The 26450-nt window shown below is 37.2% G+C and overlaps 1 protein-coding gene across 1 annotated transcript in view; it reads right to left on the bottom strand.

The window, feature by feature from the left end:
* The window catches only part of ZFAND3 (zinc finger AN1-type containing 3), a 204096-nt gene that overhangs the window by 56694 nt on the left and 120952 nt on the right, over window positions 1-26450 (bottom strand). Inside the window, exon 2 of the mRNA XM_024765879.1 lies at window positions 18846-19028. Coding sequence (XP_024621647.1) covers window positions 18846-19028 — 183 coding nt within the window. The remainder of the gene's footprint in view (window positions 1-18845; window positions 19029-26450) is intronic.

The following is a 26450-nucleotide window of genomic DNA, read 5'->3' as shown; positions in this document are numbered from 1 at the left end:
GGAAATTTGGATGCAATAGGCTGGGGTGCGCATAGGAAGAGATTAGTGTACATTTTTAAACCAGCTGAGCACGATGTACGTATTAAGAGCCCAGTTAGTTCCAATTCTGGTAACACTTAACTCCCAGCTCAATATATGGCGAAGATCACTGAGCTCACACAACATCGTGAACCACACAAAACACAAGCATCAATAACAGCTTAACTAGCAGAATATTTTTTTAAAGGACGTAAAATAATTCATTCAGTAAAATTATAAGAGCAGAGAGAAACTGGTTAAATCAAAACCCCTAAAGAAATTTGGCTGGGACTCATGAATTAACACTCCCATGTTTACAAATGCAATCTTTACCTCATTTGTAGGTTGAAAGTTTATCTTTTTGAAAATTCCTAATGAATGAATTTCTGTAGGTTTCGGCAAATACACAAATAACTTCAAGGCTACCTAGCATATCTCAACATGCATCATCATGAAAGTGTTCTCCAGAGAGCTTGTTAAACTAACAACCCAATCCAAAGTATTCACTACATTATAGTAAAGTACAAACAGAACCATAATTGAGCCAAAACAAACAGACAGCAAGAGTAACTGGCAGTGATAATATATCCCAGCTTTGATAATTGGACAACATTATAAACAGAGAGCTTGGAATTAAATTTGATCTGGTAGACTATAACCTATGAAACTCTTGAAACTCCAGAACAGATGGACGTGAGCACTGTACATATATTCTATATACTAACTGTGCTGTCATATAAAATTCCTATACTCTCAAATAAAAGGAGTAACCATAGGAGATTAAGGTATCTACCCTTACACAACTAATTGCAAATCAACTCTGTTAAAATGAATGCAGGAGATTAAGGGCCACTCAAGGGGAACCTTTTCAGGTTTGAGTCCACAACAATAAAAATATAACATGAGTCCCATGTGGGTATAGCAAACAAAGTAATTTTGAGAGTTGATGGTAAGGGTCAAACTCAGGGCATCTGTTCCATCAAGGAATGGAGTTGGCTAATGTCTGAGAGGGGGGCAGGAGTATGGTCTCATAAATCATTGTAAATTCTGCTCCTATTTTTGGCCTTTCTTCCTCTTCTTTCCAAACAGAAGGGTAGACAGAGCTAATACCTGAGGAGTAGGATGAAGAAGTCTTTTCTTGCCTGGGTCCTACAGGTTAATGTAGTGATGTTGTGTGTGTATGTGTGTGTGTTGGGATCGGGATTGGAAGGTTGGTAAAATAAATGCATTTCTAAGCACAGAATGATTCACACCATTACCCTCTATCCTATATTAGTAGCAAGTGAGTCTGGAACAGTAAGTTTGGGGTTGTTAAATATTAAAAATAAAACCACAGTTAAGGTACCTTGCTTAATATGACAGACTCTCTGGGAATTCTGAACCAGACAATATCAAGATTAACTCATCTAAACTTTTAGCCCATCACACCATGAGTGTTTGTTGCTTTCTTTTGCTAAAGCAAAATTAAACATGTCAAATTTTTTCAAGTTTCTTCATTATCTGAAGATACTTAATACTATCATTTTTCATTTGATATTACATTCAGAACTTTTTCCTAAATTTCAACAATTCAGAGTCTGGAATCTGCAAGTAAATAATGTGTGTGGTAGCTTGTGGTTTGTATTCTGTAAGTCTGAATACTCTATCTTGTCTTTTAGGGATGTTTCTATTCTTGTATTAAAGGTGTCAATACATAATGCAGCACTATGGATCACATTTGCAGTTCCACGTGAGAGCCATGGAATGAAATTCTTCAGCTGTATTACCAGCAACTAGAAATCTTTACAGCCTTTGCAACAGGGTAGTGGATTTTCTTAGGGAACCAGTACTGATTTCAGCCAGCCCTGTAAAGTTGAAGACAGGGGTCAAATCTGCATACTAAAAGTCACTGTAACCTGCAAAACCAGAAGGACTGAATAAAGGTATCCCGTCAACTATCAACATTCACATTTCAAGCCAAAGTGGCAGGAACATTTTTCAGCCTCCTATAGAGTTAGTTACTGAGCATGTCAAAAAACACTGAGCTACCACAGTAGTCAATCCAACTGACTGGTTGAAGACTATGACTCAGGAGAAAGACAAGAACACAGGTATGGAGGGCGGCTGCATTTATGCTGGTTATCATCTTAGGCACTCAAAATCTAAGGCTGAGTAAATACAGAAAAACAGTATTTCTCCTTAACCTTGAAAACAGAGATCAACAATCTACCCAGAAAGGTTTTGTTAAAAGAGCTGTGATGAGTAGTTATTTTTGGATCCTGATTCCACTAGTCCCCATTGGCTGCAGTTATACCATGTGCTAAACCACATCAATTAGGAAAAATGGACTGTCAAGAAGTCAGTCAGCTAAAAATTGCCAGAAGCTCAGTAATCAAATATTCTACTATCAGCTTTCATGATAACTGCAAAACATTAATACACAAAAATAGCCATTCTTTTTGTAGATTTATAACACTTCAATATTCTTGCTTAATTAGCATGACATTTACATAACAGTATCTAATTAATTTCTAACTAAGGCACTGTGGGCTAATTAGAAGTGCATCATCCTTTTTTAACCAGCTTGTCAATTCCACTCTATCATAATCTGTACATTGTTTACCTTTGCAACATCTCACTTTTCCAGGCTTGCTATTCAAAAGGTGATTTCAAACAACAGATTCATGAGCTACAATTCTCCCTCCACTCTAGAGATTCATAATATCTTATGGGAGTGTTTTTTGATGAGCCATCCTTAAAAAAAAAAAAAAAAATCTATGCAATGGAGATAGTGAAATAAACTCAACACTGTCTCCTGATGTGGTCATATTAAGAATGCAAAACTATCTTTTAAAAATATTCAAAGAATGTATATTCCTTCAGCAGTAAAAACATTCTTTCTTTAAAAGCCTTCAAAATACACACGGATACTTCAAATAGTAAATGGTAATAAATATTAAGGACAGACCAGAACGCACAAGAAAATAAGCCATCTCTTCAGAAAAGAAAACCCTATCCTCCAACTTCACCCTAAACCTGCAATTCATGAACTGTTTTAATCAGAAAGGACACACCTAATCTGTCTACATAATTGAGTTTGAAGTACACCATCGATTATAAATAAGGATGCATAAAGATATAATGAGTAGGAATCTAAGTTTACAGAAAATCTTCAGCCCCGATAATAGCCCTCCCATTTCTCCAAATGCAACTTCCAAATTAAACCATTTACGAAGCTTGTTACAGAATCTTAAGTTTTAATCTCTCAGAAATTCTAATCCTAACTCACTGCATGATTTTTCACACCATTTAGCTCTAAATCAGGGATTCATGAGAAGGAGATTTCCAAAGTAGGTAAGAAATTGCTATTGGTAAGCTCTCTGTTTTGTTCATAAAAAGGGCCTCTCAACAAAATTTCATTACCATTCCACCCCGACTCCCCTAAATAATTGTAGCTGCTCAGCTCTGCAAATATTAGTGTGTGTGTTTGTGCGTGAGTATGCTTATTAGTCTATCTGCACAACAGAAATAAAGTTTAAAATTCTCCCACAACGCCTTCCTCAGGGAAAAACACTACAAGCAAAATGAAATCAGGAATGCTTTCCATTTGCCCAGTACTGATAGACTCTTCTGCGGTAGCGCGGACATCCCTGTTGGGGCCAGGGTATGCGTTTTGGAAGAAATGCTCTCTCTTGACCCAGCAATGGCCTTAATGGCATGATCTTTAGGGGTAGTGGCAAAGTCTTAAGCTTCTTGGTACCCTAGCATATGAGGTGTTCAAAATATGTTTTTCACTACGGAATGAAAATGATCCAGGCTAAAATCAATTATTGAACATGCATATCTATTCAGAAGGGAAATGGAACTATTAATAAACAGTTGATTTTCACCATATTTACATGTTAATCTAGCACAGCAGTTCTCAAACATTTGCATCTTAGGAACTTTTTACACTTAACAATTATTAAGAACACAAAAGAGCTTTTCTTTATGTGGGTTATATCTAGTGATATTTACCTTATCTGAAATAAAAACTGAAAAAAAAATTTTAATTTTCATTTAAAATTCACAAAATAATTAATGTCAATATAAAAACATATTTTTATGAAAAATAACCACAAATTTTAAAAATATAAGAGCAGCCTGGCTTAAAGAAGAAACCTGGATTTTCACATCTGCATTCAATCTGTTACAATGGATTGCTTATATGAAGCATATGAAGAAAAATCACCCTCACATGGATATATAGTTGGAAAAGGAAGGACCTCATGGACCCTGTGAATGGGTCCTGAGGAGCTCTATAAGTCCTTGGACCACACTTTGAGAAAGACTGGTACAGAACAAAACAGGTTAATATAATTTCCATCTTCTCCACACTCTGCTCACACGCCAACTGACTGTTCTAGTCCTGCAGAGACCCATCAATGCACTAGTACAAAAAGTAGTAAAAGGTTTGCCCATTCTCAACAAAACATTAATATTTAAATAAATGAAGGCAAGAATAGTGGAATAAACTCTAGAATTATAATTTCAACCCAGAACATTCTATTTCTGCTACTTATGTAGGAAGAGTAAAACCATGTTTCATGTAACTCAAAGGATTCTGAGCAGTTAAATCTGTTTGTTTTTCAGATGTGATCTCTCACCTAGAACCCTTGTAACCAAAAAAGAGCATCCCGTATATTAAGATACCGACAAACACTCACCACTAATACTCCGAAATGTGATAAAGTCCAACAGCAATTAACACTGAATTTCTAAGACACCACTATCTTGCAGTTCAAAACTAGAAAGAAACCTTTTTTTTTTTTTTGCGGTATGTGGGCCTTTCACTGTTGTGGCCTCTCCCGTTGCGGAGCACAGGCTTCCGGACGCGCAGGCTCAGCGGCCATGGCTCATGGGCCCAGCCGCTCCGCGACATGTGGGATCTTCCCAGACCGGGGCACGAACCCGTGTCCCCTGCATTGCCAGGCGAACTCTCAACCACTGCGCCACCAGGGAAGCCCAAGAAACCTTTTTTGAGAGGTCAAAATATCACCTGGCAAATGAAGTCAGTTTTATTTTTAGACACTTGTTTCTGTGACAAAGCATACTTAATATGAATATGAAATCGGGAGCTGTCACTTCTCCAATTTAGACTTCAGTTCTGACTATTTACAGGCTTAACTAAGGCCCAACTCAGGTTTCTATATTTGCATTTTACCATCAACACAAGCATGAATCTCATAACATTAATGAAGAAACCACTCAGTATTACAAGAGCTTTTATTTTTTTGACATATTTTAGCTACCAAGAGTGTTCTCATAAATCTTGTCCTGCGTCTGCAAATGAAAGAATGCACTGCCTTCCTCAGAAAAGTGACCTGTGCATGTTCTCTATAAGAGGCTTCAGAGAAAATTAAAAAATACGTCTATTTAGGCCATAGGTACTGCCCCGTGGACATTTAAAAAGAATTCTGAACATAGGTGCCCTTCTTCCCTGACCCTGTGCTGAGCCTCTCCTGTAAGTAGCTGTACCACAGCTGGCAATGTGTTCAAAGTGTCAATGATTGAAAGGAAACTTAGCCAAACCTCCTTGCTTTACAGAAGTGAACACTAGCAGGTTTTACTAACAGGACCTTTCTTTGCAAATAATAGTTGAAAATGTCACAATTTGAATTATGTAAAGAAGCGTTTATATTGATATTTGGGAATTTTAAAAATTCCTTGCCAACATGGCATCCTATTGTTTATTAAATCTAAAGAATCCTCCTTTTGACAGATCAAAAAGTGAAATAAATGGTTTATGAAGCAACAGAACATATGAACACAAAACATAAAGTTACATGTAGTCATTTTTTGGCATGGGCAGCTCTGAATTTTCAGAGAGAAGTTCACAAACACCATTAAAATATATTCACGTAAGTTTAAAATAACTACTTCTAACACGCAAATAGATAGATGACCCTATTATATGATTTTTTTTCAGCCAAACACTTCTGTCATAACAAAACTTAGATTTAATTTAAAATCAGCACAGCGTCACCTATTACCTGTATCTAGACAAAATAAAAACAGTATGACAACTGCAAAGGGCTAAAGCTATGTGATGTGTGGTTGTTCACTGTGACCTTTACTTTCACAGCCCAGTGTAGAGCATTTCATTTAATAAGAACATAAAAAAAAATCTGCATTTGCAAAGAGGGGGCAGTGATGATGCTGCTTCAAAACCTAGTATGAATATCAATAACTGTATAATCTCATTAAGTGCCTGAGGAAACCTTTATGGGAAACTAACCTTTCAGATTTGCAGACTTCTTAAGGGATCCTTGAAAAATGGGTGTTTAAAGTTTGCTAGTCTCTCTTGCAAAGGGGAATCTTGAAGAGGGAAATTCAGGTGATAAAAGAAATACCCATAAGCAGAAACTGCTGTTTGACAACAGGCAGGTGGCTATTTGCAGTTAAAACAACAAGAGAAAAAACAGTCTCTCATTATGCTAAAAGCTCTGTTAAAAGAGATGAATTGTCACCACAACAAGACAACCAAATTTCAAAATCAGGTAGGGCAACTGCCTTTTTGAGTTACTTCACCTTGAGGTTACTGAATGGCACAGAAAACAATAAAAATATTAAGTAGCTGCTCAAAATCAGGTTCAGGCAATGAGAAGCCTCTCTTTAGTGTATCAAAACACATGAGCACATGAAGGTTCTCAAAAGTATGAAAAACTAGTAAACTTTTCTAAATATTTAAATCATTTACTGAATATTGCCTTGCTGGGTGCTATGGGGCAGAGCAAAGCAGAATAAAATTAAGTCTCTGCTAATTTGGGGTATAACCTCTAAATTGGTACAGAGAGATGAGATTCTCATGTCAAAGAGGTGACCAACACAATATGTGATTAGATGTTACAGGGAGGAAGTTAGGAATTCCTTGGAGGAAGCAAGTGTGGATGAAATGGTTCTGAGGTAGGCTTCCAAGAGCATGAATAAAAATGGTAATATGAGTTGCCATGGTGTCTTTTGGGGACAACAAGGATCTGGTTCAGTTCAGAGCTGAGTATCAGTGCTGGGAAAGGTAGGGAGGTCAAAAACAATGAGGTTCCAGATTATGTGGGGGAAGGATGTCTGATACAAGATTAAGAATGGATGATCAAATAGGCAGTGATGAGTCAATAAAAGAATTCCCTTTTTTGTTTAACATGATGTCAATGGGGATTCATCTGACTAGTTTATTGACTAGGACAAGATGAAAAGCAAGAACAGTCTAAAGATTATGGCTGTAATCCTATGAAAACACAATGGTGGCAATAACAACTTCCCAGACCTTTAATATTTCTCCATTGAGCTAACACTAGAGGATCATAAACAAAGACAAATTAGGAAATATAAACAATATTAGACTAAGAATAAAATTTAGTTTGTGTACTTGGTACAATTCATATTCTAAAATTAAGAGCACCTTTAATAGAAAAAAATTTTTAAATAAGAATATGTTCCAGTAAATTCCAATAAATTTAGAAATGTAGATGAAATAAACATTTTTATAATAATACTAATTGCCAAAACTAACTTTAAATGAGGTCGAAAATATAAATAGTCCAATATCAGACATCAGGCCGATCAGTTTTATGAATAAATTCTTCAAGGTTTCAAAGAACAGATACATTACACAATGTCAGAACATAAGACAAAAAGCAGTGTTAGGGCACAGGAAAAGATGAAAAGCTTTCTATGAGATTAATGTAACTAGTATCTAAACTAGACAGGAATAGCATGCCCACCATATATAAGCACACACGTACACAAAATTAACTCACTTATTAAAAAGGTAAAAAACTTAAAATAAAATTAGCATTTTGAATCCGTCAGTATACTGAAAGAACTAACAGAGTTTATTCAAGGAATGCAAAGATGGTTTAACACTGGAAGTCTATTAAATTAAGAGATTACATATTAAAGGAGAAATGTATATGATCATCTCAACAGATGCTGAAAAGCATTTTATAAACATTCCTCTCTGATTTAAAAAAATTAACAAGCTAAAAATAGAAGTTTCTTAACCTGATAAATAATATCTACAAAAAAACCTGTAGCAAATACTACATTTATGTGTGATATACTAATATATTTCACATACATTAGTAATAAGAAGTAGTATCAGAGTTAGGAACAGGAAATACATATATAAAGCTATAAAGAAGAATTTCTAACAAGAAATGTGTAAGGATTACACTAAGAAAATAATAAATCTTTACTCAAGAATATTTAAGAAGATTTGAACAAATGAAGACAAATGATATTCCTATATGAGAAGGCCCAATAATGTATTAAAATGTCAATTATTCCCAAATAAACCTTTATTTTCAGTGTAAACCCAATTAAAAATTACACTGTAATTTTTAATAGAATTTGACAAAGTGCACTGAGAAGAAAAAAATGCAAAAAAATAGCCAACAAAATTTAGAAAAAGATAAACTAAGGGGGAACTAGCTCTATCAGATACCAATACACACCACAAAGTTATTTTCCAGTCTCAGGAATATACAGTTAGACCAATGGAACAAAATAAAAGAGTCTAAAAACAGATTTACGTTTATAAAATAGTGACGGAATTCCAAACCAGGCCTAATTGATAAGTGGTTTTGACATAATTGGTTATCCATTTGGAAAAATAATAAAGGTAAATCCCTATACCTCATATCATATACAAAATAAATTCCAGATGGAATCAAGAGCTAAATATAAACTGTAAAATATGAAGAAAAATATTTTTATAACCCTGTGATGGAGAAAGCCTTCTAAGAAACACACAAACCTAGAAGACAAACTAACAGACTTGAATTTTAAAATCTGTGAATTTTCTAATGGAATACAAGACACCCAAATCAAAATTAAAAAGTCTTAAGTGACATACCGGAAGAAAATATTTACATGATATGTAACAAATATATAAGAATACATAACAAATATCCAGAATATATAAGGAGCTCCTACAAATCAGTAAGAAAAAAAGGCTAACAAAAAAATAAGCAAAGAATACAAATAGGCAAACCAATGGAGACACAAATAGCTAATAAACATATGAAACAGTGCTCAATCTCACTATCAGGAGATGTCAGGGAAATGCAAGTTAAGATAAGCTTTTCTTGGGCTCCCCTGGTGGTGCAGTGGTTGAGAGTCTGTCTGCCGATGTAGGGGACACAGGTTTGTGCCCCGGTCTGGGAAGATCCCACATGCCGCGGAGCGGCTGGGCCCATGAGCCATGGCCGCTGAGCCTGCGCTCTGCAACAGGAGAGGCCACAACAGTCAGAGGCCCGGGTACCACAAAAAAAAAAAAAGATAAGCTTTTCTTTTGCCTGTTGCCCCCCAGAAAAGAACACCTAACGTTGGTAAAAGTATGGGAAAAATGCTCACTCAAATAAAGTGGCATATAGGAATAAAGTAGTAATGTCATTTTAGAAATTAATTTGGCAGTGTATATAAAAATTTTAATACATATTCTTTGACTTGTTAGTTCCTCTTCCATGTATTTATCATGGAAAAATGATACATGCACCATTACTTATATTTAAAAATGTTTACATCATATGGTTTATAGCAGTGAAATATAAGAAACAGTCTCAAAAGAAAAGAGAAAATAATAATAATACAGAATACTACAGAGCAGTTTAAAAAGAATTAGGCTGACCTAGAAAGATCTCTAAAATATATTGTTAAGTAAAAAAGCAAGTTACAAAACAATACATATAGTATGTTCTCATTTGTATAAAGAAAACCTTATATTTATGTAGACATGTATATAACTGCATAGAAAAAGAATATATATAATCCAAAATAAATAAACAGTGGTTATCTCTGAAAAGAGTGGGAATTTGGGGGGTGGGGAACGGAGTGGAGGCATTAAAAGAATATTTTCACCTTCTAACATACATAAACCTGTATGTCTTTGCTTTACTTGTATACTTAAAAAATAAAGTAACTTAAGACAAAAAAGAGGGCAGCAAATAATTAATTTAAAAGTCATGGTTTTGCTTTAATTTTGACTCTATTTTTGGACTACAAAAAAGGTCAGATGACACTCTAAGTGCTTGAACAAGTTCTGATCCAGCTAACAATGTGAAATAGAAGTAATTTCCATAAGAAAACACTGCTTAACTGGTCAGTCCTTTTGCATTTTGACCAGGATTCATTCAATGATCCCATACATTGATTCCTGGTGAATTACAACCATTCAATTCAATACAGCATATAACTGTACGTTATCAAACTGTACTGCAAAGTACCAATCCTTTTAGAACACAAGCCCTAATAAAAGCACCATGCCTTACAGAATCAGCTTCAAGATAAATAAATGCACTGGAAAAAAAAGTACCTTTAAATTAAAATCAGAAGAGACATTTAAAATTTTGGCATTCTTCATTATGGGAAAGAATCTCCCACTTTGATACTATTATATATCAGAAAAGCTCCATCTGTTGTAATTATCTCTGATAAATGGCCTGATGCTCCAAGCTTCATTAGAGAAAAAGGAAGAGAAAGACACATACAGAGAGAACTGTAAATAAATCTCCTCACCATATTTCACTTAAAACCAGCCCAGCAGGAAGGCATAAAATATTTTTAATAGGTAATATTTTCTGAATGTTCTACTAGAATAAGTCAGCCTGTTTTGCACACTATCTGGTCTTCAAGTAGGCATAGTCCAAAAAGGGAAAACTAGCTTCACTTAGAGATTATTATAAATTTAATTGGTAAAAACAGACAAACATGAAGTTCAGCCACTCAGTGGCAATGATATTAATTTTCCAAGGGACAGATCTGTCAGACAGGAATGAAGACTAGCAGCCAATGAAGCCCAATTCATGTTCAAAGACCCAAGGGCAGTCTAGCAAGGAAATCTGTTAAAACGTGCCACCGTTTTATTTTTTAAATGCCTGGGGAAGTTAGGCTATGACCAGGAACCAGTTTCCAAGGAAACAATGGAAATCTCTTTGTTCAAAAAAATTAATTTAACACACAGATAAAGAATGCTCTCAAATTTCTGTTTTGGGAATCACTGTCATATTAAAGGAAAATCCAGCCAGCACCTGGAAAATGAAGCTTTATTCATTAAAAGTCTTCACTAATATTCCAGTTAGTATGGTTCTCACTTTTTCTGTATATTTTCTTTTGGTTACAACAAAATCATCTCTTGGGTATATATAGTAGAGAAGAACAGGAAAAATTTTCAGCATTATGGATGAAAAAAGGCCCAGAGCTGAGCTCTAGCCCTGTCATGTGACTCAAGGCAGGTCACCATTCAAACCTTTTCCTCATCTGTAGAATAAGGAGGAGGCTATCTGCCTATGTTGCAGACCGTTTGTTAGGATGATCCCAGAAAAATAACGTTTGTCAGAGGGCTTTGTAAAACAGGGGTTGACGAACTTTCTCTGCAAAGGACCGTTGGGTCTGTGTAGTAACTACCCAGTTCTGATGTTAAAGTGCAGACGCAGCCACAGGCAATACATACATGAATGAGCATGGCTGTGTTCCAATAAAAATTTATTTGTGAACACTGGGATCTGAATTTCATGTAATCTTCACATGTAAAATTACTGTCCTTTTGATCTTTTTCATTTAAAATCATTCTTAGCTCGTGGGCCATACAAAAACAGGTGATGGGCCAATTTGGCCTGTGGGTTATATTTTGCCAACTTCCCTTAAAAACTATTGTTTTATATATGTGTTGGTGGCTGTTTATTGCTTAGTATGTGCCTCTACACAGTTTAGAAAAGTGTTCCGTACGAGGTGGGCCCTCTCTAACTGTTAGATTAGAATGTCAGAATATTTAAAAACAAGTCCATTTCTTGCCAATACTCTTCCCTAGTAGCAGGTATCAGTTCTCTTCCTCTCCTGCCTAGAAAGAAACAGACCAGCTAACTCTCCACCAACACCTCAATTTCCCTCCAGTACATAGTGGGACTGGCTAACCCCTGCCCCCTGCCACCAAAAACCCCACAAAACCTAGCTCTGTAGGCATGTATACCATAAGGCTCCCCAGAGGGCACAAGCAAGGATGTCCAGGCCTTTAAGAGCATTAACAATAGGAAATCTAATTTATAGGAGAAATAGAAGGGTCTTTTTAAAAATCTTTTAAGTCCAATCTTATAAGACTCTGACTTAAGGTGACCAGTCATCTGCTCATCTTGTTAAGGCTATCAGGACAGATGCACTGTCTAAGTCAAGAGTAGACAACTAAAGTGATTGCTAAGTAGCAGTGAAGACCCAGGTGATCCACTGACACCTTGCAAATTTCTTCAACTGTGACCCACCTAGGAGAAGAAAGGTGGAGGAAGAGGCAGCAGGGGATTACTCATATTGATCTTTTAGTACCCTCAAAGAGACCAGAATTTCATATAACGCATCCACCCTGACAGCTTTAACAACCAGTTCCAGAGTTCTACCCACAACCTGACATTATTTCAAAAGTTGGCTCAAGAAACAAAGTACAGGGCTTCCCTGGTGGCACAGTGGTTAAGAATCTGCCTGCCAATGCAAAGGACACAGGTTCGAGCCCTGGTCCGGGAAGATCCCACACGCCACGGAACAACAAAGCCTGTGCGCCACAACTACTGAGCCTGCGCTCTAGAGCCTGCAAGCCACAACTACTGAGCCCACGTGCTACAACTACTGAAGCCCATGCACCTAGAGCCCATGCTCCACAATGAGAAGCCACTGCAATGAGAAGCCCGTGCACCACAACAAAGAGTACGCCCACTCGCCGCAACTAGAGAAAGCCCACGTGCAGCAACGAACACCCAAGCAGCCAAAAATAAATAAAATTTATTAAAAAAAAAAAGATCAATGTCTCCTAGACTAGATTTGAAGCTTCTAGGAAAGTGTTCTATGCCTGTTTGGGGTCATAGGTATCTTTAAAAAAAAAAAGAAAAAGGAAAAAAGAAAGTACAGTAGCTGATTCAATTTGTTGTAAGGCAGAAACAAACACATTGTAAAGCAATTATACTCCAATAAAGATGTGGGAGGAACAAAAAAAGAAACAAAATAAACCACAATTTATCTCCTCTATGAAAAACCTGGAAATTGAAAGAACAATAAATTGGTAGTAGCAAGAGCATTAAGAAATGTATGTTATTTTGTTCTTTTTAAGTGTCTGTGCAACATTGCTTCCTCTGTAGTTTATTTGCAAGCAACGGCCTTTACACTACAAATCACTACAGAGATAGGCAGCAATGGGGTGGTGTTGGAAAGCCAGGCTGCTTTGTGATGTTGGGCAAGATACAGAATCATCCTGTGCCTCCATTTTCACATCTGAAAAACAGATACAGTAATACCACCCGCTTTACAGGGTATTATGAATATGAGGTAGGTTAATACAAATAAAAATTTGGAACAGTGCCTGGCACTTAGTAAGTACTCTGGTGATAGCTGTTACCATTTTTATAGCATTTAAATGTTACGACAAGTCCTTTGGTCACTATTAGAATTTTGTTTACAACTGCTTTTTGAAAATGCTTCTAATGGCTAAAGTTCCATGGACTCTTCTGCAGACACACATAAGATGGGATAGGAAGAGACACGTGTGTTTAGACAAAAAAATATCACTTTGAGCTTTCGGACACCTGTTTTATTGACCTCCAGTCAAGGTGTTTTAAGAAATTCTTTTGTATAAAAATCTGTCCTGCTCTCTGCTTTACACATTCTTGTCAATAGTTCTTACTTTATCTGCAGTCTTTTCAAAACAGCATTAATGTACCCAGACTCTCACCACCTTTCTGTTCTTGTATTCATTTAACTTTGAGAAGCAGAAAGCAGATGTAATCAAGAGAATGAGTATTGCTTATTAGGAAGAAAAAACCTTTCACAAGCCCCAAAGAAGACTCAGCACTTCCAGTTCTACACTAACGCTTCCAGTTCTACAATAACAATGGATCCATAACTACTACAGAGTTTACAGATTATGTAGTACTTGGATTTGGAATCCCAAACCCATTTCCCAGCAACTCCTACACCTTACTTCTCCATAACTCTCTAGGGGAAGCTAAGGACCAACAGATGAAATTCTGGTCTCTTGAGAATACTAAAAGATTAATATAAGTAATCTCCTGCTGCCTCTTCCTCCACCTTTCTTCTCCTAGGGAGGTCACAGTTGAAGAAATGTACAAGGTGTCAATGGATCAGGCTGTCTACTCTCACCTGGGTCTTCACCGCTACTTGGCAATCACTTTAATTACCTCCTGTTGACTTACAATGCATTTGCCCTGACAGCTTTAACAAACCTTCCTTACTTTTCTTATCCCTATATCCCCCCCCATCCACAAATCAGGCACATATCTCCTCACTCTAGCATAGTTTTCAACCTAGGCGAGATGGCAAAACTCGCCTGAGAAAGCTTTTGCAAATGACATGCTTATTAACCACTATTCCTGCTACTGCCTCCCTTTCACCCTAAAATTCGCACGCACCTGTTAGGGAGAACAAACCAGAAACTCAAGGAGAGAAGTATGTATCTGAAAAGGTGACCTCCTTGTGGATAGAGACCTAATCTTATTCATTTCTGTACCCAGCACTTAACCTAGTGCCATTTATCAAAGACTGCTAAATGAATATACAAACCACTGAAACAGTTTATTAAATAGTTTATTTAGAGAATTAATCACATGATCACCAAATCTAAATTTTTCTTGTCAGCTTACAGTTTCCTGAAGCATTTTCACAATGTTGAGGCAATATACTATAGTGGCTGAAAGCACAGGCTCTGGAGCCGAATCAGTGGGTTAGAGCATGAGCTACACTGGGCAGCAAGAGCTCTGAATTTTGCGTAGAAGTTACTGAACCACTCTATGCTTCAACTTCCTCATTTGTGAAAACAGGGATAATAAAAGCACCTACCTTATGGGGCACTGTGAGAATTAAATGTTAGTATGTGTAAAGGGCTTAGAAGAGGGCTTAGAAGATAGCCAAACACTTCATAAATATGAGTGAATATTTTCATTATTAATTATATTAATTATTTAATTATTAATATTTCATTATTAGTAGTAGTATTGAGAATTAAATGTTAGTATGTGTAAAGAGCTTAGAAGATAGCCAAACACTTTATAAATATGAGTGAATATTTTCATTATTATTAATAAAGCCTACACCATACAATGAAATTTGTTCCTTGCCTTTTGTGACCTTGCCCATTATCATTTGCCCCCTCTCTGACTTCTTCAGTTGCCTCCCCTGTTTTGGTTTCCCTCTAGGTTCTATTCTCACTGCTTTTCTTTCTTCTCACCTTCGGCAATCTCACTTAACCCCTAAGGCTTCACTTATCATCTGCATGTGGATGAAGCCAACCTTGACTTCTTTCTCCTGAGCTCCAACTCAAACTGCCCAGTTGAACACCTAAGTCATCATCAAACCTCATATTAGCAAATCTCCTCCTCTCTCCAGATCTATGAAAATCCAAGGTTTACAATAATGAGCTCCACAAGAATTAGGAAATGAGATTAGACTCTGAGAGTTTCACTTGAAGAGTTAAACACACAATGGTTTAAAGCAGTGATGGCACCAGAAAGAGAGAATGGATCTGAAACTGGTAGAACTACACATCCTTAATCAGATTGAAGGTATTTATGTATATATCGAAAGGAAAAATGCGGCAGTCTACAGAAGCCTAGAGTGGCAAGTTATGGAAACACAGGAAGTGCTGTGTCCTAGGGGCTCCAGAGCTCAGGGTAGGTCTAATCCCAAGCAGAGGAGGGAAAAAGGGCATAACGATGGAATCTCGTACTGAACATAAGACCTTCCCTACTTCCCTATATGTCCTCAGAGCACACCCGACAATCAGCATGACTCAAACTTTCACTTCATCTAACTCCACTTGTTCTGAGTCCACACTCTGCCATTTGCTATGTAAATCCTTGTTATGGGTCTGCTTCCCATAAAGATCTGACTCCAGAGAAAATATTTTAGTCATACAGTCATATGGATATAGTGTTTTTATTTTCAATCCCTGTTATAAGGGTATTTCATGATGAATTAATCAAGTAACTTTTGGTTACCATGTGCGTTTCCACATACCTTAACTTCACAGAAAAAGTGTTGATCTTACCAACATGAATACTTCTATTCTCTGTGGCAGTTATATTTCACATTGTGAATTAACTAATTAAAAGCATGAGTTCTAAAGTCAAATGCCTGAATTTGAATGCTATTCTGGTTACTAGTTTGCTACCACAGGCAAATTACTTGATCTCTTTGTGCCTGTTTCCTTCTATACAATGGGGAAACTGAGTATTTACACCTCAATGAGTTGTCATGAGAAGTAAAAGAAAAAATATGCAAAACATATAGAACAGTGTCTTGCACATAAAGTGCTCAATTAAAGGTAGCTGTTGTTATCTCAGAGCACTTGGGCTGCTCAAGTTGTTTTGATCCTGGCCTGATCCTGGTGTGTGAATCCAGTCAGATGCCATTCCATAAGATGAGATTCTGATCAGCTCCAACCTTTCCCTTAGACAAGTTCTTAACCAAAGGCCATAGTGAGCTTTAGAAAAATTTTACTCAAAATTGAGTATAAATGGTTGGTGTCTATTTTTCTGAGACAAGGGGCCAGAGCTTTCATCAACCTCTCAAGAAGTACACAACCCTCAGGCTTCCCTGGTGGCGCAGTGGTTGAGAGTCTGCCTGCCAATGCAGGGGTCACGGGTTCGTGCCCCGGTCCGGGAAGATCCCACATGCCACGAAGTGGCTAGGCCTGTGCGCCATGGCCGCTGAGCCTGTGCGTCCGGAGCCTGTGCTCCGCAACGGGAGAGGACACAACAGTGAGAGGCCCGTGTACCGCAAAAAAAAAAGTACACAACCCTCAACAGATTTTTAAAAACAAAACAAAACCTACTGCCTTAACATTATCACTACCATTTTCATCTTTTTTTCTCCCCTTACATAATTTCAACACCTTTACCTAGGCCTCTATTCAATAGGTTACAATAATTTTAAATTTTTCTCTGTGCAATGTTATCTAGTATAATCCTTCCCATTTTCAATACTGCCATGCTACTTCTGCAAAATAACTGTAGTAATATTACTTCCTTTGCACAAAAACATGACTACTGTCTAACATCCAAATATCTTCGCTGAGCGTTCAAGCCTCTATGGCACGGCCACAATCTACCCGCCCAGCCTTGTCCTCCATAAATGGCCCTAAAGGAGTCACTTGCCATTGCAGAACTCCATGCAGCTTTCCTCCATATTGTGTCTATCTTCAACAGCACCTTTTCCAGTAAACCAACACCCTTCTTCAACAGTCAATGTCTTCAATACGTAAGAAAGACCATTAAAATAGGTGCATACAACCATGTATCAGGGTTTCTCAACCCTGGCATTACTAACATTTCAGGCTGGATAATTCCTTGCTGTGGAGGGCTGTCCGATACAGTGTCAGATGTTTACAGCATTGGGGGGAGGGGGAGGGGCAAACTCACTCCTGGTTGAGAACTACTGATATAAGAAATATATTTAATTTAAGCTGCTAAACAGTAAATTCTTTGAGGACAGGGACTATGGCCTTTTTTACCTTTATATTGTCAACTTTACCTAGTACAGTGGTTTATGATAGGGGTTTAGATAAACATTTGTTCTCTGCTAATCTTTCCAAAGTTAGTAGATAGAACATTCTAACCTACCATACTCCAAGGATTTCTAGATATTCATTAAATTTGAAACACCAGATTTCAACCTGTTAAGTAAAGCTTTTAAAAGGTAAAAAGCTGCTATGTCATAACATCACTACAATTTTCAACAAACCCTGCCAGTTACAGTTGTGCCCTAAAGGAAATGGTTACAGCATTATAAAGCTTAAGTGGACAATGGACTTCCATATCACATATATGATAATAGTATTCTGTCACTGAGAACTTACAGAAGAACAAAAGAAACTACTTCCTCCTCCCTTCAAATACCCTATGTTCTATGAAGTATATAGTGTTATCTCGTTAACTGCCTAGAAACACTTGAGGCCCACTTAGTGACAGAGGCAAGGCTTCAATCAAAGGTTCCTAAATCAGGTTAAGTTCCCTAGACCAGTGGTCCTCAATTCTTGCTGCATATTTGAATTCTCTGAAGAATTAAAAAGAACAGATCACTGAGCCTCACTCCAGACCAATTAAATTACAGATTCAGGGAATGGTGCTGAAGATTAAAATTGTTCTAAAAATCCCCACTGGATTCTAATTTACAGCCAGGGCTGAGAACAACTGCCCTAAACTGGTTCAAAACCTCATGTACCCTGACAGTTAACATAAAAGGCAACCCTTTAAGAAAAGTTTAAGCAGGCTTCCCTGGTGGCACAGTGGTTAAGAATCTGCTTGCCAATGCAGGGGACACGGGTTCGAGCCCTGGTCCAGGAATATCCCACGTGCCATGGAGCAGCTAAGCCTGTGCACCACAACTACTGAGCCTGCGCTCTAGAGCCCGTGAGCCACAACTACTGAGCCTGAGTGCCACAACTACTGAAGCCCGCACGCCTAGAGCCCGTGCTCCACAACAAGAGAAGCCACCGCAATGAGAAGCCTGCGCACCGCAACAAAGAGTAGCCCCCGTTCACCACAACTAGAGAAAGCCAGCACACAGCAATGAAGACCCAACGTAGCCAAAAATAATAAATAAATAAAATAAATAAATTTAAAAACACACACAAAACAACCTTAAACTCAATGGAAGGCTGAAACTTACTCTCTACCTTGCTGACTTGGGGCCTATATGTTAACACTTAATCTTGAATTGAAAGAGCTGCTATCATTTTTTCTGGAAGAGGCATTACCAAGAAACTCATGATATGATTCTTAGGCTGCTTTCTCTACCACTTCACAGGATCTGAGACTTACACTCCTCTTTACTTGGTGAAGTTACATTCAGTTCTGTCGGAAGCGGCTGCTGGCTGGGACTAAGAGTTGGCGTGGTTATCGAGGTATTGCTGTTGTCACTGGTGGTCTCTTCGGAAAACAAATCTGATTGGCTGTTACTTGTACTTGGAGCGGAATCATCGTCTGGTTGTTTCTTTTGAAAATCTGAAGAGAAAGTGTGAGAAAACCAGTTTAAATAAGGAGTTCACAATTGCCTTGGGTATTAGAAAATAATGCAAGTTAGTATAAAAATTAAAACTAATTTGGGTGATAGAAAGAATTGAAGTAAAATACTGGTCCAAAACACAGAAGATTGGTAGAGGGTGAGTTAAAGATTTCCAAGATGAGTGGCAGACATACTGACTTTAATGTAAGACTCTGCAAAGCCAAATACATGTTAAAATTTTAGGGTAGGGGTAATCAAGGATAAAACAAATAAAGAAAAGTTGTTCAAACCAATAAAGGACAGATAAGAAGGAAAAAAACAGCAGAGGAAAAAAGGGTAAATACAAAACACATAATATGTGGTAGAAGTAAGTACAGATATATATCAGTAGTGGTAATAAATGTAAACAGACTAAACTTAGCAGTTAAAAGATAGAAAATTCAGACTGAATAAACAAAGTCCTGTTTTATGTAGTTTCCAAGAGACATACTAAAAACATTAACATGAGAGAAAACTTTCAAAGTATATAAACAAAATACCAGCAAATACAAATGATTAAAAAGCCAGTAATAGCTATAGTACTGTTAGGAAATGTAGACTTTAAGGCAAAAGCATTATTAGAGATAAAGAGGATCATTACATAATAGTGAAAAAAAATTACCAGAAATATAAAACAATTCTTAATCTGTATGCACCTAATAACAAAGCCTCAAAATATGTAAAGCAAAAATGATTGTATCTATGGGAAACTGACAATTAGATAATGAATTATTTTCCAACACATTTGGAATATTTATAAAAACTACCTAAAACCTGGATAAACCGTGACCACACATTAGGTTATAAAGCAAAAGCCTCAACAGATACCAAAGAATTAGTAAGATACAGGCATTATTAATTGACCACAGAGCAATTAAGTTAAAAATTGGTAAAAAAAAAAAAATCCTATATATTTGGAAGTTTCTAAAACACACTCTAAACTCATGGGTCAAATTAGAAAATATGTATAATTAAATGATAATGTAATTACTACTTATCAATATCCATTAAAGATAAAGATGCACATACATTACCTATACCCCAGTCATTTTATTACTAGGTATATGCCTGACAGAAATTCAACACACAGGTACAAGGATGTTGATTACATACTGTTTGTAATAGTAAAAAGTCAGACCTAAAGGACCATAAATTATATTATATTCAAATAATGTACACAGTGAAAATAACTATTGCCACACACATCAACATGAATAAATCTCAAAATTATAATGTTGAACAAAAAAGTAAGTCACTAAATAACATAGTAAGACTGTATTGCACAAACCTTAAAAACAGGCAAAACTTCAAATAATATATTGTTTAGGAATATGTATCTATAAACACTAAAAAAATTAACACAATTCGGGAGGGTGGTTACGTCTGAGATTTGGGGGGTGTGAAGTGAGAGCTATGCAGAAATATTCAAAATTATAGACAATGTCCATTGACAGAGAATAGATTAAAGTGATATATTCATTCGTATGATGAAATACTCTATGGCAGTTAAAATAAATGAATAGAGCTATAAGTACAACAGAAAAATCTCAAAAACAATGTTGAGAGAGAAAAGCAAGCTACAGAAAGATATATATCTAATAATATTTATATAAAAATTTTAAATATGTAAAAATACCATATATTGTTTATTGGTACATAATTCCAATATAAAAACATGTGGAAATGATACACCAAATTTAGGATAATAGTTATCCAGGGGTGGGAGGAACCAGGATCTTCAATTCTATCTGTAATTTTTTTTATTTCTTAAAGCTAGTGGTCAGTGTATGACTGTTTAAATTATTACGTTTAGTCTCTGTATGTTTCATTTAAAAAAATCTTATACTAGTCTATGAAGTACAAATTATACTTCACTGCATCAATTCAGAAAAGGAACAGAAGATCCTGACAACTCCATTTTGCCTTATCTTTTGAACCAAAGAAGCTATTGCTATTATGCTCTACAACCTCATCAGAATCACTATTCTGACATATTCTGAGCATAATAGCCAGCTAGCATTTATGTTGCATTTACCATGTGCCAGGCACTGAACTAAATGTTTTATGTATTTAACTCATTTACTTTAATCCTCTGAACAACCCTAACGAGGGAGTTATAATCACCACCACTTTACTGATGAAGAAACTGAGGCTCAGAAAATTTAGATAATTTGTTCCAAGTTAATAGCTAGTAAGTAGCAGGATCAGGATTTAAATACAGATCCATCTGACACGAAAACTCATGGTCTTCAATCTCAACCACAGGATGTAGAATGGTGTGCATTAAACTGGCCCAAGGAAAAGGCCTCCATGTCAAGCCCCCACCCATTTACAGCACCAACGGTGAATGCAATGGATTTAGCCAAAGAATTGCTAACCTGCTGTGCATGCCCATCAGTGATCTAAAGCCTCTACTGCTTCTGTGTATTTATTTCTCCTAGCCACTTTCTTATTCTTCTGTGTTTTGACATTTCAAAATGGCTTATTATCTCAATGTTATTTGTACAGCACCCTCAGAGAAAAAGGTACTGTATAAGTGGAATAAAAATATTGCAAAAGATGCTTCTTTTTTATATCATATCATCTCATTAGTTCTCCTATGTCAATAATCATTGTGTCCCTCCTATAGCCACCTCTCTACCATTTAACTGGAAATGTTATAAGACCCTAAAAGAACTGAAACTGAGTCATCATTGTACTGTTTAACAGAACCCCCGATGCCTCGAGACAGACAAACACACAGAATCACTCACTGAGGCACAATAACCCTTTGCAGTTAAATGACATTGGCGTCTAAAGACAATTACCAGGTCCCACCTACACAATCTCCAGCCCATGTTTGCCATGTTCCTTGCTTGATGTTCAGGTACTTTAAGTTTTCTTTTGTGAATCTGCAGCTGTCATAATGCCTTCTTCTGCACCTTCACTGGACGATGGTGTGAAAAAATCATCAGGCTAAAAGTAAAGATTACAAACCAAACTGGCTGCAAACAAGAGAACTTAAGTAGAAACTTTACACATTCTCCATTTCAATTCAATAAAGAAAGCAGAAATAACAGAATTTTACAATCAGAATTAACTTTAAAGATCTAGCTCAATCCTCTCAGTTTACAGATGAAGAAAGCAAGAGCCAAGAAAGTTAATGCAACCCACCAGAAATTCACAGTTAATTATAAGAGTTTTCTAACTCTTAGGCCAAAATTAGCAGCTTGTAGGATACAGAGAGTTTTAGAGTTGGACCTGGATTCAAATTCTGACTTGGCTATTTACTGGGCATATGGCTAAAAGCAAACTGTTTACTCTTTTGTGGCTCTGTCTGTAAAACGAAGGGAGGGAGTTATTTCTACCTCTCAGGATAGTGTGGATTAAACAAGATAATGTAAAGTATCTGTGCATGGGTACTCAAAAAATGATAGTCATTAAACAGAAAAGGTATTTTCCTGGTTTAAAGAAAGAACTATCTCTTCCTTTTAGCCCTGCTGTTTGCATTATAGTTCTTACTCTCTTGTTCCTTTCTTTCTGAATCATTCAGCATCCAACTTCTGACTACTGACCAAAAGAAACAGAAGGAAAAAAAATCCCAGGAGTCTACTCCAAGGACAAAGGGAAGCAGATTTATGTTCCATGTAAAAAAGTAAACAATAAAACAGGCAGAGACTGCCTCTCGTTAACTCTACTCTGGACAGCAGTGCAGGAAAGGAACAGAAATAGTCACTCCATTTGATCCAGACACAGAAAAGACTTGTTCACTTGTTGTTTTACAGTTCTCATATAAATGGGAAAACTAGAGCTCTCCAAGCTTATCCATCTCTTTAAGAAAAAAAATTAGGAAAAATTATCTATTTTTGTAAATTGTTAAGAGTTTATGGTATACACAAAGGTATAAACTTGGTCTTGAATAGAGTTTTTCCAAAATAATCTGCTATTTGTAAAACCTAAGTAAAAACCTTTGAACTTTAAAGGGACTGCTGTTGAAAAGTGAACAGAAGCCAAGATCTTGGCAGCTTACCTTATTATCAACTAAGAGAAAAAATAATTTCTCGACGAAGGTACTCCTGAAACCTGCGGTATCCAGAAATGAGATGGTTCCACAAGCTAGAAAAACTGACCTAATGGTACCAGCTGAGCCAAAATGGCCAGTGAAGAAGTCCCTGGGGCTGGTTACAAACATACTCACTAGACATATTTTTTTCTCACAGGTCAATCTTCTTACTACAAAGTATACCTCAAAAGACTGGGAGCACCAAGAACGTGCACGGCCCCTGCTCTGCCGACAAGCTCATTCACCTGGGCAGCCTCACTGGGACTGTAACTTATCTAGTCATTACTCAAAACTCATATATATATGTGTGTGTGTGTATGTGTGTGTATCTATGTGTGTGTACATACATATCTCAATAGCTGATCTCTCAGATGTATTACACAGACTTGGCAAGATGCGTAAATCACTTAAACTCCCACCCAGCTTCCAGATTATGGCCATACTATGTCTTTTTGATGATTTCTTCAAGGCAAAGAATACCCAAAAGTGATTTGGAAAGGACTTCACTAAACTTTCTTTCTTTGAAAATTATTTTTAAAAAACCCTCCTCGGTAACCTACTTTTTGCTCTTAGCAATACATCATGACTATTTTTTACAGATCTCTGTGATCACTACACAGAATGTCCACTTATAATATAGAAATTAAACTAATTCACTTTTGTTATACATTTGCAATTACCAATTTTTCACTATTATAAGCAGATTTCATCAAATTTCCTCAGGTTATGTTGCTAGAAGTAGATCAACTAGGTAGAAGAGGATGCACATTTTTAAAGCATTTGGCACATACTGTCAAATCCTCCTGGTGCAGCACCCTGTGATTTCCCACAGCACAAGCCTTACTATGGCATGTAAGAATCATCTGTTCACTTCTCCATCTCCCACATTATACAGGCCTGGGACAAAAACAGTGCTCCTCAAATGTTAACTAAATGAGTAAGTGGGGGCTTCCCTGGTGGCACAGTGGTTGAGAGTCCGCCTGCCGATGCAGGGGACATGGGTTCGTGCCCCGATCCGGGAAGATCCCACATGCCGAGGAGCGGCTGGGCCCGTGAGCCGTGGCCGCTGAGCCTGTGCGTCCGGAGCCTGTGCTCCGCAAGGGGAGAGGCCACAACTGTGAGAGGCCCGCGTACCACAAAAAAAAAAAAAAAAATGAGTAAGTGGCCAAATGTTTTTTAGTAGAAAGCCCATCACTGGATTACATTTAAAATTATTTTATCAATTGTTATTTTAAACCCTTCAAACACTATTCTGTGTGCCTCTAAGGGCAGTCCTAGCATCATCTGGTTTAGCATTTCTAAAAGACGAAGTGCTGTGAATTCCTATTTTCATAATCAATAGGAGAGATGAGAAATTCAACTGCATTCGTTCTAACTCACTCATTAAATCTGTTTGGCCACTAATAAGGCTTCTATATCATTATTACAGACACTAAAGCTGGGTATAAAGAAAATTAAACTGGAGGTGAAAGAGGAACTAAGAATGAAGTGCCTGCTATGAGACAAGGCACTATGCCAGAGGCCTTACGTTCATTTTCTCATTTAATCCTCAAAATAAACTGGGTGGTAGATGTCATCCCCATATTTCAGCAGAGGACAGGGGGCATGGCAAGTTTGGGCAACCTGCCCCCTCCTAACAAATGCCAGAGCTAGGGTGTGAGGCCCAAATTCGTGTAATTCTAGTATTCTACTTCCCACTACAGCATGCATCACTGAAGCAACCACAGCCCAGCTTGCAGGGGTGACTTTTCCAGTTCCCACATTTCCATTCCCAGGCTCAAACCCCATCTGACTCTATATCACAGATTACAACTCCACATTCCCACTGGAAGCTTTAATTTGGTATTTCACACCATAAAATGCTTCACGTTTCCCGTAGCCAATTAAAGTAAAATGGAAATGTGGACAATAAAAATTTAATTCTGATATCTCAAAAGTTTGGTTCATGCAAGGCATAGTATAAAAGCCTTCTTTAACAAAACAGGGCCCTTTCTCTTTTCTTCATCTCTTCTCCGAATTTATCGCCATAACAGACTACAGCTTCCATTCATAAGCACATTTCTATGTTTTCAAAGCTTCACATTCCCACCTCAACCACAAATCTTAGATATCTTATTTTAAAAAGCTACAAAGCTGTTAGCAGTAGCCAACCAATTCATAAGCCAGGGTTCTAGCCTCCTAATTAAAATCTTAGTAAAATTCTAGTATTTGAATGTTAATCTGGGTTAACAGCCTCAGAAAAAGACAAACTGGTTTAAATAAGAATTAGCAAGAACCAAAGGACGAACTAATTACTATTATTAAAGCCTTAAAATGCACTCGCTCACCTTGGATCCTAGCTTATGGGGAAAACTGTGATCTGCTCAATGTGGCTGTGTTCATTTAAACTTTCTTTCATGAGTAATCTCTTCTAACTTCTTTAAAAAACAAAACCAAAACCCTTTACCCTACCAAATTCTCTCTCATGATGATTCCTTCCCTTTAAAATTCAGACTCGTGGGCTTCCCTGGTGGCGCAGTGGTTGGGAGTCCGCCTGCCGATGCGGGGGACGTGGGTTCGTGTCCCGGTCTGGGAGGATCCCACGTGACGCGGAGCGGCTGGACCCGTGAGCCATGGCCGCTGGGCCTGCGCTTCCGGAGCCTGTGCTCCGCAGCAGGAGAGGCCGCAGCAGTGAGAGGCCCGCATACCGCAAAAAGAAAAAGAAAAAAAAAAAAAAAATTCAGACTCTTCATCGACTGATTGATACTGTTTTGATACTGACTGACACTTTCAAACAAGTTTTAAAAACACACACACACACACACATATGTATATGTATATATACACACACCCACATACCATATATATATCCTGTTGAGGATAAATGACTCCTGTCCTGTGTTCCCTATCTATGCCCACAAATTTGTCTACTTTGAGGTATAACCTCAGAAATTAAAAGGGACCTTGTCTTCTGTCCTTTTCTGGGGATGGTGCCAACATTCTCTTAGAGACTGAAGTCAGAAGCCTGGGAATCATTTCAGACTCCACATTCTCCCTCTCTTAATTCTACATCTCAAAAATCACCAAGTCTAGTCTTTACCATTCCTAAATATCTCTGGAATCCATCCACTTCTCTATTTCCGCTCTAATCTAAGTCATCATCATCTGTCACATTCCTTCAATAGCATGCTAACTGATTTCTTTGTATCCTATCCTTTCTTGGCCCACACTCTAACTCATTCTACACAAAGCAATCAGAGTGATGTAAAAAACAAATTTTGACACAGTCATTTTCCTCCCTAAACCCTGAATGAGCTTCCATTACCTTAATAATCATATCCAAATTCCTAAACATGGCTTA

The sequence above is a fragment of the Neophocaena asiaeorientalis genome, unplaced genomic scaffold (assembly GCF_003031525.2).
Source record: "Neophocaena asiaeorientalis asiaeorientalis breed wild unplaced genomic scaffold, Neophocaena_asiaeorientalis_V1.1 scaffold46, whole genome shotgun sequence".
Taxonomy (NCBI): domain Eukaryota; kingdom Metazoa; phylum Chordata; class Mammalia; order Artiodactyla; family Phocoenidae; genus Neophocaena; species Neophocaena asiaeorientalis.
This window is presented reverse-complemented; position numbering and strand designations above follow the sequence as displayed.